At 43.6% G+C, this 22,759-nt stretch overlaps 1 protein-coding gene across 8 annotated transcripts in view; it reads left to right on the top strand.

Annotated features, from left to right (window-relative positions):
* The window catches only part of DMD (dystrophin), a 7,616,828-nt gene that overhangs the window by 2,326,571 nt on the left and 5,267,498 nt on the right, over window positions 1–22,759 (top strand). For all 8 annotated transcript variants that reach the window (XM_069639082.1, XM_069639084.1, XM_069639079.1 and 5 more), the window contains one exon: window positions 17,869–17,956. In XM_069639082.1, the coding sequence (XP_069495183.1) occupies window positions 17,869–17,956 (88 nt within the window). The remainder of the gene's footprint in view (window positions 1–17,868; window positions 17,957–22,759) is intronic.

A 22,759-nucleotide genomic window follows, 5' to 3' on the forward strand; every position in this document is an offset into this window, starting at 1 on the left:
TGTTATCCCCACGATGTACTTCATATGAAGTTTCGTCATGGTGTGAAGACAAAATCAAAATATCGAGGCTGAGTACCCCAAAAGGAAATACACTGAACACGGGTTACAAAGGAGCATACAAAGATCTTTATTTTATACTGAACAGTTTTCCAAGAAAAGTAACAGATAGCTATCGGCCCTCAGTACAACACAACGAACTCCAGCATGGTTCAGTGTGCTTAGTGAGAGACGCTGTACAATAGAATTCGTTGCTCTTTTATACCATCTGTGAACATGATGTCCAACCCGACTTCGGGTTAATATTCCTCTAATACATTACTGATCTAGGGTTCATGCCGGGTTCGCACCACTATATGCATAGGGGATGCCTTTAATACATTTGCCAACAAGCCTACACAGTAACTGAGTATTTTAGGATCTCATAAAGGTCTTCTCAAACATTAATACAATGTAGTTAAACAAGTGTTCTTAGTTCAGTATTTGGATACATTGTTCTTAACATATGCTCGCGGATTAGTTTCATTGCACGTGTAATCCTTTACACACAGGTCAGCGAAGGACAAGGTCTCAGTTCACGACCCCAACAAGTGGCCTGCAGGCAAGTTACATATTAATTACACACAGAGGTCAAGACGGCCATGTTGTATTTCGGAATGACATTGTCCACCATTTTAACTCACAGAGTGACTTTACAGAGAGAGCATAAAATGGTGGATTGACCTAGAATGGCGGTTTACATTGATTCTAAGGTCAGGACCTTGCAACACGGATTTCTTCGCAAGTGGCTTACAAGCAAATGGCATAGGCCAATATACACATATTCGTTGCAGTAGGAGGTACGATATATTTTCCCATTTGACAAACCCTCCTTTTGGCCTATGCCAAGTGCTAAACTACTTCGGATCTCCTTGCAAATAACTCCATGCATCATCGTCCATGCACCCTGAATCACTGTCAGAAATATCTATTGCCATCAGATCATTTGCTAAAATTTCCTTTAACACGTATTCCTTGGAGGTTTTATCTGGGGCATACACTTTATGTCCTATCGTACCTATCGCTTGTGCGCAACATCCCCCTAGCATCGAACATATACTAGGTAGACACTGGGTACAACAACAAAGAAACAACAGAATTCCCAAAATGATCAGTAAGACCGAAAGTACCTTCCAACCCCAAGATCGCAAGAAGTCCCAGAACCAAGCGCTAAGATCCCAGTTTCCCTCGGGAACATGCACTTCTGAACTAAGGACGTGCAGATTCTGTATTGCCTTGAAGATAGTTGGGGAGGAATCTGGCACGAAAACACAGCAAGCGGACCCCACTAATTTACACACTCCACCACGTTCAGCCAGAATGACATCTAATGCCATCCGGTTCTGGAGCGCTACTAGTCTTATCGCTTTCTGTTCTAATGTCATATTATAGAGTATGTCCGTGGTCCGGTTGATGGTTCTCTCCAGTACTCTCGCTAGACTTCTGATGTCTTCTGAATTCGCTATCTGCCCCCAAAATGGCACAAATGATTTTGCTACATCTCCCAAGACCTGTGCTAGAGTGTCACCATTCTCGTCCCACCGTGGACGAGCCTTTGAAACCTCTACTGTACTAGCTATAAATACCCCAGGTAACAGGATCCCTAAATAACAGGTTTCCTGCCAATCCCTGGGCAACCATGGAAATGCTACATTACTGCAAACAAAGTAGACAGGTTTGCCTACATACAAAGTCTGTCTTCCCCAGTCAAATTTACAACATTGGCACAGCCTCTAAAATCTCCCATTGACTGAGTACCATTCCTCTGTATGCAGAAAGAAACTGAATCGGGACTATGGTTAAAAGTGTAAGAAGGAGGCATGGCATCCTTATTGCCTATCGGAGCCATCTTAAAGGAAATCAAAGATTGGAAAGGACGAGACAGTTTATCAGAAGGCCTAATAGGAGCAACGTTGAGCTTACTCCTATTTGCGAAAAGCGAGCATCCCAGGGGAGTCACAACACGTTTCTCAAAGCTATTCAAATTAGTGCCATCAAAGTTCCCCGAGATGCTATTCTTCCAACGGCCAAAGAACAGTGCTCTAAGAGAAGCATAACAAGCAGTTGTCAAAGGTAACAGATAAATATATACCAACCTAGCCCCTTATCCCCGTGTTGCGGTAAATGTGAGCAGACCCAACAGTTGGACTTATTAAAAATGGCATGCATGGCATTCATGATAAGTAGCAGAGTATTATTGTGGTACCTTTGTCTATGCTGAAATTCCCAAGGGGACAGAGTATGCAAATGTACGAAGGGAGTAGGAACAGTAGGTACATTTTCAGTCAGTAACAAGGACTCTAAAGGATGAGTTTCCTCGAGGTACCATAAGCCTTAGACAGTGACTATTATAAAACCGGATATTATTATAAGAACACAGCAATACGTTTTCGGGGCCAAAGTTCTTTGTTCATTATCCTGGATAGTCACACAATCATTTACAAGTCCCATACGAGCAGTAGCGGTGGCAGGCATTGTAGTCTTCAAACGGAAACCCCCAATGTTCGTTGCTACCGACCTCCCGGCCGCGCGACTTCTTAGTCCTTCCACAACCCTAGCCAACAGAATCCCCTTTCTCAAATTTGGGCAAAAACAAACCCTCAATGATCCTTTCCTTCTCCGACTGCACAGCCGAACCGTGCCGTAAGTCTATCAGATGACCAGCAAAACCGTGCCGTAAGTCTATTTTCTTGGATGCAGATTGTACCTCGCTTTCCCTGGTACTGAATGATCCGGAAACAATGTATTGTCACTTCCCGTTAGAAGCAACGTATCAAGAGCAAGTGAAGATGCCGAATTTGAAACAGCAGTTTCTGGAAGCAAAACTTTTGGAGTGTGTGGAGACAAGCCTCACGGGCTCAGAAAGATTCTCCGAAACGCTATGTACTGCTTTGGGATCGTTGGTTGCAGCGTTAGTGAGGGGTTCTGTTTCTTCTGTATCGTGTGGCACTGGGTGAGGACATTTCTTGACGTGTGACGCGTGGATCCAGTTGTTTCTGCCAGAAACCTGCACCGCCGTCTGTGTGACCAACAGGACCTGGGATGGGCCCTGCCAGCGAGGTGCAAGGCAGGAAGAGCACTCAAATGCCTTGATGAGCACCCAGCTCCCAGGCCGTAGGCTGTGGCCCTCATATCGCACAGGTAAAGCCTCTCGCACCTTGTGATAAATCAAATACAGGTTTTTAGTCAACTGGCTGCAATAATCTGAAAGCAATACATTTTCAACATTTCTCAAAGAACTACGTTTAGGAAGGGTCCAGATATTGGCAGGTCTCCCCATTACCACCTCAAATGGAGAGAGCCCAGTCTTAGTTTGAGGGGTTGTACGCATGGCTAATAACATGATTGGTAAGGCGTCCGGCCATTTTAATTTAGTGCCGGCACACGTTTTAGCAAGCTTGTTCTTGATGATAGCATTGTGTATTTCTACTAGTCCGGCGCTCTGAGCGTGTCTGGCCGAGTGGAACCGTTTGTCGATCTGTAATGCCGCACATATCTGCAGAATTACTGCAGCGACAAAATGTGGACCACTGTCAGACCAGATGACTCTTGGTAGCCCGAACCGAGGGAAGAAATCTTTTAACATGGTTTTCGCAGAAGTCATGGCTGTAGCATCTTTGACAGGGAAAGCCTCAACCCATTTACTAAAAGCACAGATGACCACTAATACGTACTTCATATTATTGCAGCGTTCCATTTCAATAAAATCAAAGTGGATGACTTTGAAGGGGACAGAGGGTTGCCCAAAACTTCCCCTTGGAGTTGCTGTCCCCTTTCCCACATTATGTTGTAGGCAAACCATGCAGTCCTGAACATAGCGCTGGGCAATTTTTCAAAATTTTGTCATTTGCCCAAACTTTGTCTAACATTTTCGTGACTTCTGGGCACATATATGCGTAGGACCATGGGCCATGATGACCATCATCATTACATAAGCGTCAGGGAGTAGCCATTTCCCTTCAACTATGTCCACCCAACATCCATCATCATCGAGTTTCCCCAAGCCTTCAGCCCACCGCTTGGATTCCTCTAATGTGGCATCGGCTTGGATATCCCGTACAGACCCAACACCCTCGTCCATTGCATAGGCATTTACAGTTTACCTTGAAACATACATCTCTGTAAAGAGATCGTCAGCAGTTTGTCTAGCTATCTGATCAGCGAAAGCATTCCCTTTTCCTATGTCATCTGTAATCTTTCGATGTGCTGCACATTTTATGACGGCTAACTGAGTAGGGAGCGCAAGCGCTGAGAGCAGTTGTACTATTAGGGAGCCATGTTGGATTTTGGTGCCATGTGAAGTTAAGAACCCTCTCTCTGACCAAAGTCTCCCAACGTTGTGAACCACCACAAAGGCATATACTGACTATCAGTATATATGTTTACTGTAAGCCTTTCAGAAAGTTCACAAGCTCGGGTCAATGCTATAATCTCTGCGGCCTGCGCAGACGTATGCGTAATTCTCTTGGTTTCCACGACTGTGCTTAATGTGGTGATTGCATAAGCAGCTGTGGCTGTACCATCCGGAAGTTTCAAGCAGGAGCCATCAGAAAACAGCTCTCCTTGCGGATTGTCTAAAGGAGTATCTTTCAAATCAATTCTACCCTTTGTTTCTTGTTCGGTAGTATACAGACAGTCATGTGACTCTTCATCGCCGCAAACAGTACCTTGCGGGAAAGGTAGGAGTTCAGCCGGATTAAGAACACAACACCTCTTAATTTGGATATGAGGAGCAAAGAAGATCAATTCATATCTCGTCAACCATGCGGAAGTGAGGTGTTGCGTTTGGGTTCGGTTCAGTAGAACATCTACAGCCTAGGACCATTCCCTCACTCTGTTTTACAGACGCAGCAGCAGCGACAGCTCACAAACATCTTGGCAAAGTGCATGCTACAGGATCAAGGGCGGAAGAAAAGTAACCGCACAGCCTATTCTTCCCTCCATGTTCCTGCGTTAATACAGCCAAAGCACATCCATCACATTCATGCACCAACAACACAAAGGCCTTTTCATAGTTTGGTGTGCCCAAAACTGGTGCCGAGCATAATGCAGTCTCAAATGATTGCTGGTGTTCCGCATTCCATGGCAATGACGAAGAAATGCCCTTCTTTGTCAAAGCCAACATCGGTTTGATCACTAGTGAAAAATTCAGGATCCACAAACTACAGTAAGAAGCCATACCTATCAAGGCTCTAACTTCCTTCTGTGTATTTGGGACAGACATGCCAGAAATGTGTTTTATTCTTTCAGGTGTCAATATTCTTCCCTCCTTTGATAGGAGATAGCCTAAATAGGCGACCTCCTGGCAACAATATTGAAACTTTTTAAGCGAAGCTTTCTGACCATGTTTAGCTAGATGAATAAGCAACAACACAGTGCCCTCCTTGCAGGCACTTTCAGAGTCTGCAGCTGAAAGCAAGTCATCAAGTTCAAGGGTATCAAGCTGTTCTTTCAAAGCCCTACTGTAGATGCTAGGACTCTCTGTGTACCCTTGAAGTGCATGGGAAAATGTGAACGAGCGTACCCCTAAGGTGAACACGAACAAGTATCTACTATGCTTGTGTATAGGGATACTAAAGAAAGCATTCTTCAGGTCCACAACACTAAAGTAAGTAGCTGTAGCTGGAATCATGGTCAATATTGTCGTCACATCAGGCACAATTGGAAATTGCGGAGCAACGACTTTATTAATGGCACGTAGATCAATCATGAAATGGAATGGAATTGCATTATCGCCTTTCTTGTATACGGGTAAAATTGGACTATTGCACAAACTCCCTGAAATTTCCTCAATCACCCCGCAATGCACAAAATCGGAAACAATGCATTTCAAAGCTTGCTCGCCCTCAACTGAAATCTTATAATGGGGAATGCGTGGCAGCTCAATTCCATGTTTCAAGACTATCATAACAGGCTCAATTTTCAAAACACTGACATCATTGTCGTCAACAGCCCATAAGCACTCTGGTACATCACTTAATTCTGGTGGCAAAGGTCTAGTTAAGAATTGAGAGACAGAAAGTTGCTCTGGTGAAATCTTCAAGCACACTCCATCGGAAGAACAATAACTGATTGCATTTAATTCTTTCAATAGATTTAAACCCAGCAAATTCTCTCCACAATTTGAAGTCAAAAGGAATGGACAGTGGTCCGTAAAGGGACCCAAAGAAATAGGTACCGGAGAAGAAACTGGACAAACAACTGGTGTGCCAGAAAACTCTACCGAAACATTGGTTTGCCCTGAGAGTGGAATGTTTGGAACCCGTGAATGATCAATGGAACACTTCTGTGCTCCAGTATCTATCAAAAACTGATGTTTCCTATTTCCTACTACCATTTGAACGTAGGGACCTTTCTGATTGACGGGAATAGGTGTAAGTTCCAAACCCTGCTTCGGGCAATCCTAACGAAACAGAATATCATCAAAAGGAAGCTCTTCAGATAGATATGCAGCAGAAGGCTGATCAAATATGTTCCTAGTATCCACACTTGGAGACTGATTATCCTGAGAAAAATGTTGCTGAGGATCCTGTGCAAACTGACCTCTACCAGGGCCCTCTACACCTGGGCGACCTCTGGATCGTCTACCCATATTCCCAAATGTGTTATCCGACCTCTGTCGAAGGACGGGGCATTGTGCACGCCAATGATCGTCTTGTCGACAATAGGCACACTGGTTAATGTTCACAGGACCCAAGGGCACATTCCCTTGTGGACCATACTGACTTCTAATCTGCGAACTACCCCCTCTGGGGCCTCTAACAATTTGCTGTAATAGTACTTTAGTCTTTAAATCACCTTTTCATTTTTCAACTCTATCTTTTTCTTTATTGACATGATTCTGGTAGTGCTGAGCCATGTGCAGTACTTCTGATTGGGACTTCGCCTGCCAAGAGCTCTCAGAAGACATAATTTGTGACTGGATGTCAGGCAGCAATCCTCGCACAAATTTGTCGACAAATAATCTTTTCCCAGACTCTGTCTTGTCTGCTGAAATCCGAGAATACCTGTTCGAACCGATTAAAGAACTCGGTAGCACCTTCAGACTGCCCTTGGACACAGGCTGTAAGTTTGTCCCAAATAATTCTTTTCTCAGGAATTATGTTTTTCAATTTTGTAATAATTCTATCAGGCAAAGTTAGTATCACCTGGGGCGGTCTTTCACCAGTTGGCCTTTCTCCATCGAATCTAGTTATGTTCGCCCATGTATCTCCTAACCCTGGTACGTCGTCTATAGTCCTAACTTGTTTCCACAAATCTACGGGCAGGACTACAGGAAATAACAAATCAATATCACCTAGGGTGAATACTGAGGACTGCAAGACAGAGTCTATTTCTTTATAGAATCCTGTCGGATTTTTCCTAATATTAGGAATAGATTGTCTAATAGTATTCACTTCCTGTCTTGAGAACGGGATGTGAACAAATTGTGATACATAATGTGCAGGAATGTTCACAGTGACTGCATTAGTTGCAGGATCAGCCGCAATCTCATCCTTCGGGACAAATGTCAGAGGAACCTCTCTCATAGGCAACTGAGAAGTAGGCAACTCCGAACACTTACTAAGCAACAGAGCTAAGTCGAGTGCTAAAGCAGTCGAAGAAGTGTCAAGTGAAAAAGCTCTCTTATAAATACTCAATAACTCTGTGGGGACAACTAATTTTTCTCTTTACACAATCATCCTGTAGGTGCTCTATCATTACCTGTATCACTTTCCTCTGCATTTCTGGCGAATACTGACTGTATGTGTCATATACCTCAACTGGAGTTATTGACATATCTGAAATCCATCTAAGCGTGTCTTTCGTACAAATTTGTGCTTCCTCAGATATCGAAATACAAGGAAGGAACCGTTTCTGTACATACATACTTTCCCCCTCGTCATCCTCATTCTGTAACCTTTCAACTCCTTTCTATACTCAAATAACCTCTCGCCATGCTCATTGACTTTCTCCACAGTGTCTCTTGAAAACGCTAAAGTGTTTAGATCCCTTAACCATTGCGGGAGATCTGTATTATTTAATTTGCCCCATATTACACATAAATGAATCCCTTAACCTTCAATAAAAACATTTTTCTCAGGAAAATTATCCATATTAAAAAGTGTGGCAAAAATATTAGCTTGATCATCTCTCTCCATACAATGATTAGCCCATGCAAACAAATCCTGGTTCTTCTCTGGCGGTACAGTATTGCGAGTGACAACCCTTGACCCCGCACCCTGATCGAATACAAGTGGCACAAGACCACTTGGAAGAGGGGGTGCAGGCAAATTCAATAGAGGTACTGTTACTGGTGCAATAGGAAGAGGTGGAGGAACAGGTGGAGGAACAGTAACTAGAGGAAGAGGAACATTAGGAGGAGCAGGAACAACAGGAACAACAGCAGGAAGAGCAGGAATAACAGGAGGAAGAGGCAAAACAGCAGGAAGAGGAACATACCGAGGTGGCACAGAGGCACCAGGCCTTCTTTCATTTAACAATTTGTTGATGAATTCGTCGGAAACATGAAGGTCTTTAGAAGGATAGATTTTTTGAATTCCAATTGAGAAAGCCCTATCCATATTCCTAGTCGACTCAGAATGTTTATCTTCGTCATATAATAATCCTTTTTCGGTGTTCGTCTTATGACGGCGCGCATGTTTTTCTCTACTCTTAAATTGCTGCAACGCTTCTTTTTTCCAATTCTGCAAAACATCGAATGCTGCAGGTCTAGCCTTTTTCTTTAATAGAATTGACTTTAAATACTCAATACGAGGGATTTCAAAACTACCATTGGTTGGCCACTGAAGTTCGGAGGCATGTCTGGTTTGTCTGTGCCAAACATCATTAAATACTATACTTCCAATGCCTTGCTTACAGTACATAGACAACGCCAGCGACCCCTCCTGTGGTGCCAGCCGGCTAAATTCCAAAAATTGTCTATCGCTGCGGAATAACACCCCGAAGCAGGTAGACAATTTCCCAGGCATATCAAATTATTTGTGTTACCTGGTCAATAATTGTGTCTGCAGATACAATACGCCAAAATCAAATTATCAGGATATTTAAGAATCGGGTCACGACTCACCTGATCAGTCCTAAGGAGGTCCGATCGGATTACAAAGAATCTTACCTAACTAATCTTACCTCGTGTTTGGTGATTTCGGCAAATCTGCCCGCCTCGATAAGTGGACCCTCGTCAAGATGCCGTCTCGGACCACAAGCTAATCGTCCAGGGATCGGGTTGTGCAGCGCTGCTGAGGTGTCGCGTCTCATTCAGAAGGGGCCCCTTATTTTGTCACACTGCCCGATCCCGGTCTGATAGCATGCGTCAACCTTCGACAATCCGGCATCAATCTTGAGGGTCCCTATTCGGGTGCCAACTGTGAAGACAAAATCAAAATATCGAGGCTGAGCACCCCAAAAGGAAATGCACCGAACACGGGTTACAAAGGAACATACAAAGACTCTATTATTTTATACTGAACAGTTTTCCAAGAAAAGCAACAGATAGCTATCGGCCCTCAGTACAACACAACAAACTCCAGCGTGGTTTAGTGTGCTTATTGAGAGACGCTGTACATTCGAATTTGTTGCTCTTTTATACCATCCGCGAACATGATGTCCAACCCTACTTCGGGTTAACATTCCTCTAATACATTACCGATCTAAGGTTCATGCCGGGTTCGCACCACTATATGCATAGGGATTGCCTTTAATACATTCGCCAACAAGCTTACACAGTAACAGTGTATTTTAGGATCTCATAAAGGTCTTCTCAAACATTAATGCAACGTAGTTAAACAAGTGTTCTTAGTTCAGTATTTGGATACATTGTTCTTAACATATACTCGCGGATTAGTTTCATTGCATGAGTATTCCTTTACACACAGGTCAGCGAAGGACAAGGTCTCAGTTCACGACCCCAACAAGTGGCCTGCAGGCAAGTAACATATTAATTACACACAGAGGTCAAGACGGCCATGTTGTATTTCGGAATGACCTTGTCCACCATTTTAACTCACAGGGTGACTTTACAGAGAGAACCTAAAATGGCGGATTGACCTAAAATGGCAGTTTACATTGATTCTAAGGTCAGGACCTTGCAACACGGATTTCTTCGCAAGTGCCTTACAAGCAACTTGGCATAGGCCAATATACACATATTCGTTGCAATAGGCGGTATGATATATTTTCCCATTTGACAATGGTTCTGTGGGAGAACCTTTATGTCTCCCCAGAAGTCGGGATCTATAAAGCCTGCTAGGATATCCAGACCGGACTTCCTGGCCAGACCAGATTTTGGAGCCATTCTTATGTAAAACCCAGGAGTGGGTATTATGATTAAGCCTGTGTGAATCATCCCTCTTTTTGCTGGAGGCATAGTAGCTTCTCTTTTGCTACATATATCAAAGCCTATGGATTCTTTTGTGGTGATAAAGAGATATGAGGCTTTATGACTAAGCTTCTAGAGTTTTAGGGTTCCCCAATTTGTCTCAATTGAGTCAAATCCCAACTCTAACACCATAATTAAGGAAGGCATGTTATCAAACAGTAAGACAGACACAAGGGTGGTTATTGAACTTCAATTGGGTTTTAAAAACACCTATCTTATCCTAAATCTAAAGATGGGAGCATGCTACGGACATCAAATAATAATAACGCAGTCCTTGTTGAATCTATGAAAATAAAAGGGCATATTGCCAATACTTACTTCTATTTACAAATGGTGTAGGAAATAATGTTATGCAGAAGAAAAGTGTTTCAGAAATATTTCAGGATACTCAAGCCATTTGTTACCTTCCCTGTGTTTTCAGCACGGGACAAGGTGGCACACTCAAGCTTAGCACACTGTCTTGTTTCTTTAGCACGAGGATGCAGTTCAAAACTTCAACATCAGGGCCTTCTGTGCCAAAGTCTGTTTGCCATTCAAAGTTTCTTATTTCAGAGGGCATGGTGCAACACAACACACATTAAAGTTCCTTTCTTCCTAGGATTTCACATATACAACTTCTCAGGTGATTTACTGTTCACATCAGATTCCCCTCCAGCGGGCTCAGATCCACTTTGACACAAAATCTTCAATTGGTCTCCCTCTGTCGGGCTCGGACCAAATATTTCACATAATTCATCAAAATCCAAGACTTTCAACTGTGCGCAGAGTTTTACTTGAGCCGTCTGTCGCAGGACCACTTCAATTCACAATTACTCATTCTCTTCTGAATATCACCTTTTCTCATTTTCACTTTGCCACTTCTCAGCTTGATACCTTACAGAGACCTTTGATTGAGCACCCACGCTGTGCCATCCCACTCTGACTGAACTTTAAAAGAAATATACAATACCTTTGACACTCACCTGCAGTTCAATTTTTCCTTGCGTCTCTTATCACATGCATTTTAACAATGTACGCTCCAGCGCAAGCCATACAATGTTGCCGCTTGCGACCTTGGCTTCAACCCAGACCAATCTTTTATCAGTCTACCCAACTCACCAGCTGTGTTGATTTCACTGACGCTGCTTTGTTCTTGGAGCCAAGGATGGTACCACAGCGGCTGGTGATTCTCCCCACCTTGATTATTGACACGGGAAAGCCACGGGTATCTCTGACACACAATGCTCTATTCTTCAGCCTGGTTTCCTGGTCTTATGCTTTCTATTCTGGAGGTTTCTGGAAAGTAACGGTTCCTTGTCAAAAAGGTTAAGGGAACTTTCCTCCTTGTATCTGTATTTGTATTTATTTATTTCAATAGCACACCTAGCCCTCAGGCATCTGGGTGCATTATTTAGGTTAAATTGCAGCAAAGTTACAAGTTATAGGTAAACACATATGAGTGAAAGCAACAATATATACAGTAGAAAAATGGAAGCATTAGAAAAGTACATACATAGGAGTACAACAATCAGCAGTATATAAAGTAATGGAAGGGTGATTGTAAACCGGTTGCATCAAATATCCAGTAATATAGACAGTTAGAGGAAGCTGGGGTTGAGGCTAGAAAGTTTCCTGGGTGGAAAGCCAGCTTTTCGTTTTCGATCTGAGGGTTGTGAATGGTGGTTAAGCATTTGTGCGTGAGGGTCAGGGTTTTGAATGAGATTCTGCTTGTGACAGACAGCCAACAGGAGTTGCGTCTAGTTTCAGAGATATGGTGAGATCTAGATATGTTGAAGGCCGCTGAGAGGGCATGTTTTTGAAGGACCTGTAGCTTATTTAGGTTACGTTTGCTAGTGCCTAAGCAGAGCGTGTTCCAGTAATCCAATTTGGATAAGATAAGCGCTCTAGCTAAAGTGAAGCAACTTGCTGGTGAAAGGTATGGTCTACACAAGTTTATTAATTTACAAGTATATGCTGTAGCTGAGTCTGTGGTATTTACTTGTTTTGTCAGGGTTAGGGTGGAGTCAAGGTAGATGCCAAGTGTGTTGACAGATTTGGAGACTGGGATGATCATGCTGTCTATGGTGAATGATTTAAATGAAGTGTCTAGTTTGTTTAGTCTAGCTTGGGAGCTGGTTAGTAGAAGTTCAGTCTTCTCATCATTGAGGCAGAGGCAATGTGTGGCCATCCATGCCTGAATAATGAGATACATTTTGTTCAGTAATGTGGAGTCCTTGTCGTAGTTGGCAGAGATTGGGATGAGGACCTGGGTATCGTCTGCATAGTTGGTGTAGGTGATACCCAGCTGATCCAAATCATTGAATAGTGGCTTGGTAAATATATTATAAAGTGTCGGCAACACACAGGGACCTTGTGATACCCCACAAGTTACTGGAGCTGGGTCGGCCTCTTGCTGTACCAGAGAAGACTCGCATCGTCCTTTTGTCTAGAAATTACTGTATCCATGCAGTGGCTTTCTTGGAAAAATAAGCTGAGGAGGTGAGGTGGTTACAAAGAACTTTATGGCTGACAAGGTCGAACGCGGCTTATAAATCTAGCAGTAGGAGGAGTGTTATGTTGCCTTTATTTTTATGATCATCAATTTTCGTTTTAATGTCTATTAGTGCAGTTTCTGTTCCGTGTCTGGGTCTGAATCCCAATTGTCTGAGTCCCAGAAGGTTATTTGTTTCAAGGTGAGTCTGTATTTGCAAGTAGACTGCCCTGTCCAGAATTTTCAATAGGAATGGCACTGTAGTGATGGGCTTATAATTGGTGGGGGTGTCCGGGTCTACGTTAGGCTTTTTCACTAATGGAAGACCCAAGCATCTTTTAAGTTGGTAGGGACTATACTGGTTTCAAAGGAGGAATTTATGAAGGATGTGATGGCAGGTGCCAGGTCTTTCCCTGCCTCTTTAATGATAGTTGCAGGGCATACGTCTCCTTGGCATCGAGATGGTTTAAAGCCAAGGATTATGTTTTCCACTTCCAAGATGGATAGCGGTGAGAATTTGAAAGGGACGCAAGGTGTTCCTACTGAGCTTTAAGGCTTAGGAGGGGTTGTGTTAGAGATAATGTTAAGTTTTTTTTTGTTTCTATTTTGGTCTGAAGCAAAGATATTTTGTCCAGAAGGGCTGCTTGTATTTTAGAGCACCAGGTCTTATCTTTAGTGCACGTGTCAATAGGAGGGATGGGTGATTCTATCTCTTTAAGAATTTTGAATAATTCTTTGGTGCCAGATTTGGCGTTAGTTATTCTAAGGTTGAAAGAGTCACTTTTAGTTTGCATAATAGCCTGTTTGTATTCCTTTGCATCTTTTAGCAAGGTGTGTCTGTTGGATGTAGCAGTATGATTTTTCCAGTCTGTTTCAGCCTTTCTTTTGTTATCTCGTAATATTTTAAGGCTGGGGTGAACCAGTTCTCAAGGTGCGCCTAAGGCTTAGCTTTTCTATACTTTAAAGGGGCAATGGTATCAATGGCATTGTGGAGTGTCTGATTATAAAGGTTCATGAAGGAAGCTGGGTCCGTAACAGTGTTTGAGTAATTTAGGATAAGTTGTAGGAGAGGGAGTATATTTTTTAATGTCATGTTTTTGTTATTTCTCGTTAGAGCTGGGGGGGGGCTATGGCTTTGGCAGTGTTCAGTTGTGTACATGATTGTACAGTGAACATTATGGAGTGATGGTCTGTCCAAGCGCAAGGTGTGTTGGAGATCTCTGTAATGGCTAAGAAGTCAAGTTGGTTGGTGGTGATGAGGTCCGCCACATCTAGGGCATGTGCTATTAATGATCTAGCATTGAGTAGTACTCCTTTGATTGGATAGGTGTTGTTGACCTTGCAGTCCCCTTCATTATTTTGACTTTCCCCTTTCATTCAACTGCCATCTCATTACTGCTGTTTCCTCGTGTGCTTTGCCTCCCTCAGAGTGTGCTCTCATGCTCCGCCTTTTATCCATGTGGGGAAGATTCATGAAAGTGAGTTGTGTGTGATGGTCAGTAATTGACTGACCTCTCCTGGTCATTGTATTTGGACACCTCAGGTATACTGCTCGGGTGTTAGTCTGTTTTCTCTCATAGCAGGCTGTCCATGAGAAAGTGTTTGTGTTGTTAAAGCAGAGAGGGGGGCGGAGTTCCTAAATATCCTACCTGGTAGGATGGGGTCAAGGTTTTACAGGGAAGGGGATATCACGTCTCACCATCCAGTGTCCCACTCCTACTCCCTGAAAACCCATCACCCAGGTCCCAGGTGATCCTCACACACTGGTCCACCCTCAGGAACTGGACCCAAAACTGATGGCTATGTCCTGGCCCCCTGGGTGACAAATCTCTGAGGACTAGTGCGTAAGACATCTTCTGGTTTCTCACAGATCTCCAACTCCAAAGGGAGAATAGCATAAGACATCATCTTCGTGGCAGTACCTGGCAGGAGAGTGCCATGTCTGGCATACTGAATATACAAAGGAAAGCCAGGAGAATGGAGTCATTCCCCCCTGGTGCTGTGAACTGTGAAACATAGTGTATGAAAAACCATGGGAAGGGATCTTTCCCCCTGGTTTTGTCAACTGTGAAACATAGTGTATGAAAAGCCAGTGGAAGGGAGATATTCCCTCTGGTGTTGTGAACTGTGAAACAAAGTGAGAGAAAAGGCCAGAGGAACAGAGACATTCCCCCTGGCATTGTGAACTGCAAATAAAGCCTGATAAAAGGCCTGGGAAAGGGAGTTATTCCCTTGGCTATGTGAACATTTTGAGAGCAAGACACCTGGAGATTCTCCAGGATCCAAACTAAAAATAGTCATAGGCACCCCTCTGCGAGAACGAACACGGCTGTAATATTAATTTGCATATCAGTCTTTGTCCTGCCTGCACATGTGTTCCAGCCTTGGTGGGCCTCATCAGTATGTTGGAGCTGGGCCTCTTTGAGCACAGTGAGCAAGGGGTCCACATCTGGTGACCACCCCTAAGTCCCTTAAATAATAAAAAAAAAACTAGTTATAGGCCTGTGACTATTTTTTGATTGCTTAAGGCACTTAGGGTTAGTGATCCTAAGTTTCTCACTAATGAAGCCTTGCAAGGCTGAAACACGCGTTTGGGTTTGCTGTTGGTACTCTTCTTCAGAAGAGAATTGCCATAGCATTTTGGTGCTGGACTCCCCATCTGGGTGGGACAAAGACTGATATGCAAATGGGTATTTCCCTTCTGTGAAAGGTACAGTGAGCTAAAGTGTGGCTGCGGGCTCTCGAGTAGGTACCTTCCCAAAGAACAGGTGATTTAGCCATGTTCGCTCTCGCAGAAGGGCTCCTCTGACTATTTTTTATTCTCCAAGATCCCAATAGTGAAGAAATAACTATGGGCAATATGGAATGTTGATGTATGAAATGAGAACTTAACTGCATTTTAACATTTCAACCTGGATACTGTTTTTGTGTGCCTTGGAAAGGGAATGAGACCTGGGGAAGGGAGTCATTCCCTCAGGCAAAGATCCCACCAAAGATTTGGGACTGTGATCCATTGGAGCCATTCTTCTGGACCACGAATATCCCCTACTGCATTAGTTTAGTTATAAGTGTAAGGGACAGAAATAGGTTTTAGACACAGGATGGTGGACTCTTCATGTACATGGACATCCTGACTGAATCCTTAGTATTTTAGTTAAGGTAGGGAAATCCCTTTTAGAGCTAGTGGTGTCTTAAAGGTTTATGCCAACAACCATGCCACCTGTGTGCCAATCTCCTCCTTCTGCACCCTTAAACCATACAGCTTCTCTCAAGAATTGAATGGTTCATTCACACTGTGCCCAGAAGAACACTTCACTTAAGCAGATACACACATTCCTATAGGCACATGCTGACAAGCAGTCACGCACCAATACATCCTCTCTCAATCATACACACATCATTCACTAGAACACATAATTCACACCAATACACTATGGGACTCATTACGAGGTGGGCGGAATGGGTTTAACGGCACCGGTAATGGTGCTGGTGCCGGTAAACCCAATCCGCCCTATTACGAGGTTCCCTTGCGGGACCCGCTCAGAACGTCTGGTCAGACCAGACGTCCTTTGCGGGTCCCGCAAGGGGACCAGGGAGCTAATAACGGGCCTGTTATTAGCTCCATCCCCATTCCCATTGAGCCCTATCGGGGTGCGAATGGGGATGGGTTTTTTGAACGCGGCATCGCCGGGTCATTCAAGGAACCCGGACACGATTTTGGAGGCAGCCATGGCGCTAAAAGCACAATGGCTACCTCCAAACACGTAATGAGGCGCTATGTCACTTATGGGGACACACATACAAAATTCAATAACTCTCTCACACATACAAACACATTTTTTATTTATTTTCAAAATGTACCTGAGCGGCCTGCGATGGTGATCTTTTCTGTATGGCCCAGGCTTTCTCTCCATCCAACAACTTCTTCACATTGGAGGAAGAGGGCCAGGTGTCAGGAGAAACCATTCACCCCTCCTCCTGCCTATGCTTGCATCCGGCAGGACAGGGTCAGTATACTGTCCTGCCACCAGCCTGCAACAGGAATTCCAGCGCTGGAGGCATACTGAAGGGCTCTTCACCGTCCCTCTTACTGTCTAACACCCTTGCAACATATTGACGGTTGTGACGTCACCCGTGGGTTTCTTAATGTCTTTCACAAAGCTTTACGTGATTGAAGGCATGGTTGTTTCATTTCTGAATCTCACCGATGTAAAGTACTGTGTGGGGCAAAAGGAACACCACCAATCTTTGAAAAGAATTGAAAAATGTTAATGTTTTTAGATTCTTTGCAAATGCAAACATTAGATTTGCATAATTATGAAGCGGGTTAAAGTCTCTCGCTCAATAACAAAAATATTGTTTTATTTCTATTCTCTGGGTTTTTTCAGGGAGATCTGGAGGGTCCTCTAATTTAAAGAGTTGGGATGCCGCCCTGGTGCACCTATTGGCGAGCATCAACTGTTTATCTTTCCCTCAGATATGGAGGCATATTTCAAAAATGAGATACTGAAGCAAGGATCCTGGGAATTTATTTTGATGAAAAGATGGCATGGAAAAATATATTTGTTGCTATAGAATCGTAGTTCTCATTTACTGTCCTCTGCCAGGTTCTGAGTCATTTCATGTGTGTACGTGCGGAGCACTGTATCTATTTTCCAGCCAGAATTATCGCTTTACACGTCTTCTTCCAATACATCACGTTTTAAGGTTTTGTAGGGCTTGCATCTATTTGATTTTATCAGTAAACGTTCCTAAACCAAAAAAAAGGAAAACTGTTGCGAGACCAAAGGTCCACCTCGACTCTTTTGATGATATTTAATGCTTTGATTGCCATCTCAGGAGGTCAGCAAAAGTGTTTAGATGCATGGGGAACCATGATAGGGATAACGCATGCCCCAGCTTCAAAGAACACCGTCAGGTTCTAATTACTGTGTTGCCGGCGAGTCCCTGTACTGAAACACACACCTTTACTGTCATGCTGCAGGCTATCGAGCGAGAAAAGCCGGAGAAGAACAGGAAACTGCAAGATGCCCACAGATCAGCCCAGGCCCTGGTGGAGCAGATGGTGAACGGTAATTACATGGGAATTGAGTTAGATAATCTTCTGAGGGATTTGATGCACGCGTGTGTTGCTGGATAGCAATAACTGTAACAGTCTATCAAGGTCTAAATGAACAATACGTTACATCTAGTTTGCATTGCTTTTAAGACGCTGTCTAATCAAAAAAAGTTGCCAAAAATACATCACAAGAATGAAAAGGGCATATGACAAATGCATGCAATATGGTTACTGAAACAAGGATAAATCTGTTTGCAAAGCCTGGAGGAAATTACACGGAGAAACACGGAAGCTCATGAACTTTTATGGACGCAGTGGTCTCAAAATATCATAAAAACCGTTCATGATTAACACACAGAACAACTGAAAACACGCCCTGATGTTGTGCATGCACTGAACGCTGAATTCAGAAATGCAGAGGATAGGCTAATGGTAAAAGCAGTGGCGGCTGGTGAATTGGGTAAGTGGAGGGATGTAGAGTTTTAGCTTCCAAGCATAGCGAGGCAGACCAAACTAATCAAGGGAGGTTTAGGATGGTTCTCCCACCGTGAGATTTTTTTTAAATAATGGGTTAAAATTGTGCATTTTAGAGCAAATTTATTTAGAAAAATGTGGTAAACGCCAAACAGTTTGAAATTAGTTTTTTATGGTAACTCGAGAAGAAATCCAATAGATGCAAGTCACCAACAGTTCACAGGAGCATTTCTCCAACACATTTTCATGATGCCTTTTCCCACAATATGTGCCAGCATAAAACATTTTCACACTGGCTGTGCCCATACATTTTCATGTTGACTGCACCATTATACCCTAGTATTCCCATATAAGAACGTACACATGTTTGGTTTGCACATAATGCCATTATTGATACTATAAGAAAACATGTTCATGTTTGGTCTGCCAGTATATCACAGTATCCCTATGTAAGAACATACTGCAGTTGCTTTTACAATTAAAAATGCATCTCACAGTATGAACACATGTTCAAACTGGCTGCAACAAAATTCCAGTATAGCTACATAATAACACTTATCATGCTTGTGTTATCAAAGGAGTCAGGCATGGTATTTTTTATAGGATATCATCAAAGATGTCCAGTAAAAAAAATGACATGCCAGCCCCTTGGGTCTCTAGCTCCTCACACATGGACACAATGAATGGGATTATGTGTGCATGCAAGGCAGTGTGGTGCCCAGAGGAAAATCATGGTATTTTGTACTGGACATCTATAATAGATGTCCAGTACAAAAAATACATTTGCTGTCCCCTGGGCCCCACAGTGCCTCAGAAGGAGAGCTGATATTGGGTGGTGGAGAGGGGGAGTGATGAAATTCCCCACTTCAGCCTGCTCTGTCTGTATGTACAAGGAGGCGTAGGGCACCCCCTCGCACATACAGACATGCAGTTCTCCAGCTAGGATTTCCAATGCGCTATGCAAAGATGCGTCAGCAAAACACTCCCAGCCTAGCATGGCTAATTGAGCATGCACAACTGTGGAACTGAACTGTCAAAAGGAAACTGTGCCAGCCCAGGAGCACTCCCTCAGCTGTAAAAAGCTGCTGAGGGAGTGATCAGTGTTTCACTGGGTGGCTCCTCCCTAATGGGTGAGGGGGCTGGTGGGTTGACACCCCCTCACCCATTATGGACAAGCCACCACTAGTAAAAAAATAACATGAATTCCTGGGGTAACTAGCCAGCTATGTGATTTCTGACATGTCACTGTTTCTGAAAATCAAATGAAATGATCCAATTAGAAGCATAGATTCACCAGTTCATATTGGTAGAGTTTAAAAGACCCATGCACATTCTGACAGACCAGCAGAAAAAGGTGTGACAGAGAAAGGTGATGAGGTAAACCGCTGCAAAGGATACACAGACATAGACAGATCAAGAGATAAAACATGCCTGTAGAACCCAGACAACCCAATAGGAATTCACAGACTTACATATCCACTTTAACCCCTTAAGTGACAAGGATGTCCTTTTTGCATAGACTTACATAATAGCCTGGCAGTTCAGATGGCCGTAAACAATCTGACATAGGCATGCAGCGAGAAAGTCAACTGGAACAAGAGACAAAGAGAAAAAGCTCCCACACATTGAACAACAATGTTACACCAGTATCCCGATTTGCAGATCCTGCTCTACCAGTGGAACAGAGCAGGTTCAGAGGTCTGAGGCCCTCATTACAACACCGGCGCTAAACCATGGCGCTATTAGCACCATGGTTGGTGCCGGTGTTGTAACGAGTCCGCCATGGTGAAATGGGGAAATACCGCCCCATTCCAAGGTTGGCGGGGCGGTATTTCCCCATTTCACCATGGCCCTTCCCCATTTTTGCCCCAGAGGGCTCAATGGGAATGGGGAGGCGGCAATTATGGTACCGCAAATTGCGGTACCGTAATTGCCTGCGAGGTCCCTTTGCGGGTCCCTACTTTAACGGCTGGTCCAGACCAGCCGTTCAGGTCGGGTCCCGCAAAGGGACCTCGTAGTAAGGCGCTAAGTGGTTGACGGCGCTGCAGCCTTTTAAGGCGTCGTTAACCACTTAGGGCCTGGGTCGTAATGAGGCCTCCAGTTGGCCATTTGGCAGCTGCTGTGACATCCGACTCTCTGCAGTGCAGGGGCTGCACATAAAATATGCTCTCTGTACCAAAACTATGATGATCCTAAGTAGCCTATGATTGTGACAGGGTAAACTCTAAATAATGCTACATCTCAGTTAAGGCATAGTGCATGACGCTACTTAAGTTGCAGCCACATTCAATTTGATATCACACGTGTCAGCTCACGTAATACAGCTCAGCTCAGCTGTGAAAGGTGATGTGTATTCTGACCAGGGATGCTGAACCTATCAAATGGCAAGGCAGGAATCGGAATGGCCATGCAGCTTCCTTGATCTCTTTGCGAGGGTAGTGTAGGGATTTGTATATCTCTAGGCCCCTTCCACCATTTGCAAAAGCATGCATCTAAAACATAGGAGATTAGCCTGCTGTTATATCCTTTTATTTGGGTCCTCTTGGCTACAATTATCAGACATAGCACGGTGCCGGGCACACCAACCTTTTGCCACTAACGGTATCCGATGCACCAGGCTTCACACTTTATGCATCACAAAAATACACAGATTATACAATAACCAACACACACAATTTTTTTGATTCTGTGATTCACTTTATAGATTGCCTAAGGACCATAACAAAAACACACGGTGAGCAATATCACAATACATGTAAAACATTAGGAAACATCATATTCCAGCTTAGCAGATAATACTGTTCGCACAACTTGCCAATGCAGTGCATTTATTTCTGTGGTTATTTTAGCATAAAATTCCCCTGGCTTCTCACATACCAGGCAAAAACTCTCCCCCTTGCCCAGCAAAGCAGGCCTCCCCTTTAGCGAACTTGGCAGAGCATACGCATTTTATGTACAATCTTGTGAGCTGTTACTTTGGAGGTACAGCAAACCCCCCTTTTTCTGTAGAAGAGGCTATCTCCGTACAGCACAATACATTTGTTCTCCAGTGAATGCAGAAGAAATGACTTTTCCCTGTGTGTGCTTAAATTTTCTGTTCACTAATTAGGGTAAGGTTATCTCTAAAAACGTATTTCTCTTTATTATACACTTACCAATCCCAGAGAGAGAATTCAGTTTGCTGGGAAATGCCTTTGGTCAAATCAGCTTTCTTTCTCCCACTCTCAGCCTGCTTGCTCAGCGTCAAGCGCAGGCCTGCCCCTCTTTCCTCCAGACTCCGGCTGCAGTCTCTCAGCACACAGACAGCCAGCAACCAAACATGTTAATGTTTCTCTTCTCGCCTATTCCTTATGCTTCCATCCAATCTCACTATGGCCCACCTTTCCTCTCCTCCTTCTGTGTCTTACACCCCCACTTCTCCTCTGTCCCCTTTGCATATATCTTCATAAAGAAAGTATATGGTTTTATCACCCATTCCCATACATCCTGCTGTGAAGTCACTCACCCGTCAAATATCTCCCCTTTAACTGACGCTGAGTACATTTCCAGAAGCCTTTTGCTTCTTGACAATCACCTTTGTACAACGTTGATTCTCCAGGCCCGGATGAACATGCAACATTTTCATCCTCTGTTTCCTGTAGCTTCCTGCTCAAACAAAGAGTTTTTACAAAATGCATTCTTCTGTCTGCCATTTACACTGCTGTACAGCCCCATTTTTGAAAAGTTCTGCATTTCTTTCTAAACCCATATCACTGTGTACATGGTGCCTTTTCACCCACAGGCTGAACTGTGGTCTTCTAATTACTAATAGTTTAGTCTGTTAAGGTTATTGGTTTGTGGGTTAACCATTCGTCATGTTGTTAGTCACTACACTATACTACATGATATGCTTTGCTCTCTTCTTTCTTTAGTTTGTATGATTCTCATCAGTGTCCCACATTAGTGCCAGATCACACACATTGACTGCAACAAAATCATAATTTGTACACCGGCAAACACATTCTATAGGAGTCCGAGGTGCCGCTAAAATTCTTCCATGCTTGAAATTCACACCATTTATTCCAACAGACAGCTGCCCTGCGCCCCGGCATCAAAGGTGTACACTCATTCAAAGTGAGTAGCCTCATACCATTGGTGCTGCATTCCTAAGGGCCTTTAATCCTAGCGAGAAAGGAAAGGGGCTAGATTAGTGTAGGAAGTCTTCCACCATCTTGTTTCTCTCTGCCTTTCTCCTTCCTATCATCTAGAGCAAAGCACTTTGGGTGTGATGTTAGAAGGGTGAAGTTAGTTTCTTTCAATATAGGGATTGGACCACTACGACAGGCTAGCTTCAGTACAATCA

The sequence above is a fragment of the Ambystoma mexicanum genome, chromosome 7q (genome assembly GCF_040938575.1).
Source record: "Ambystoma mexicanum isolate Mex_15411 chromosome 7q, UKY_AmexF1_1, whole genome shotgun sequence".
Lineage (NCBI taxonomy): Eukaryota > Metazoa > Chordata > Amphibia > Caudata > Ambystomatidae > Ambystoma > Ambystoma mexicanum.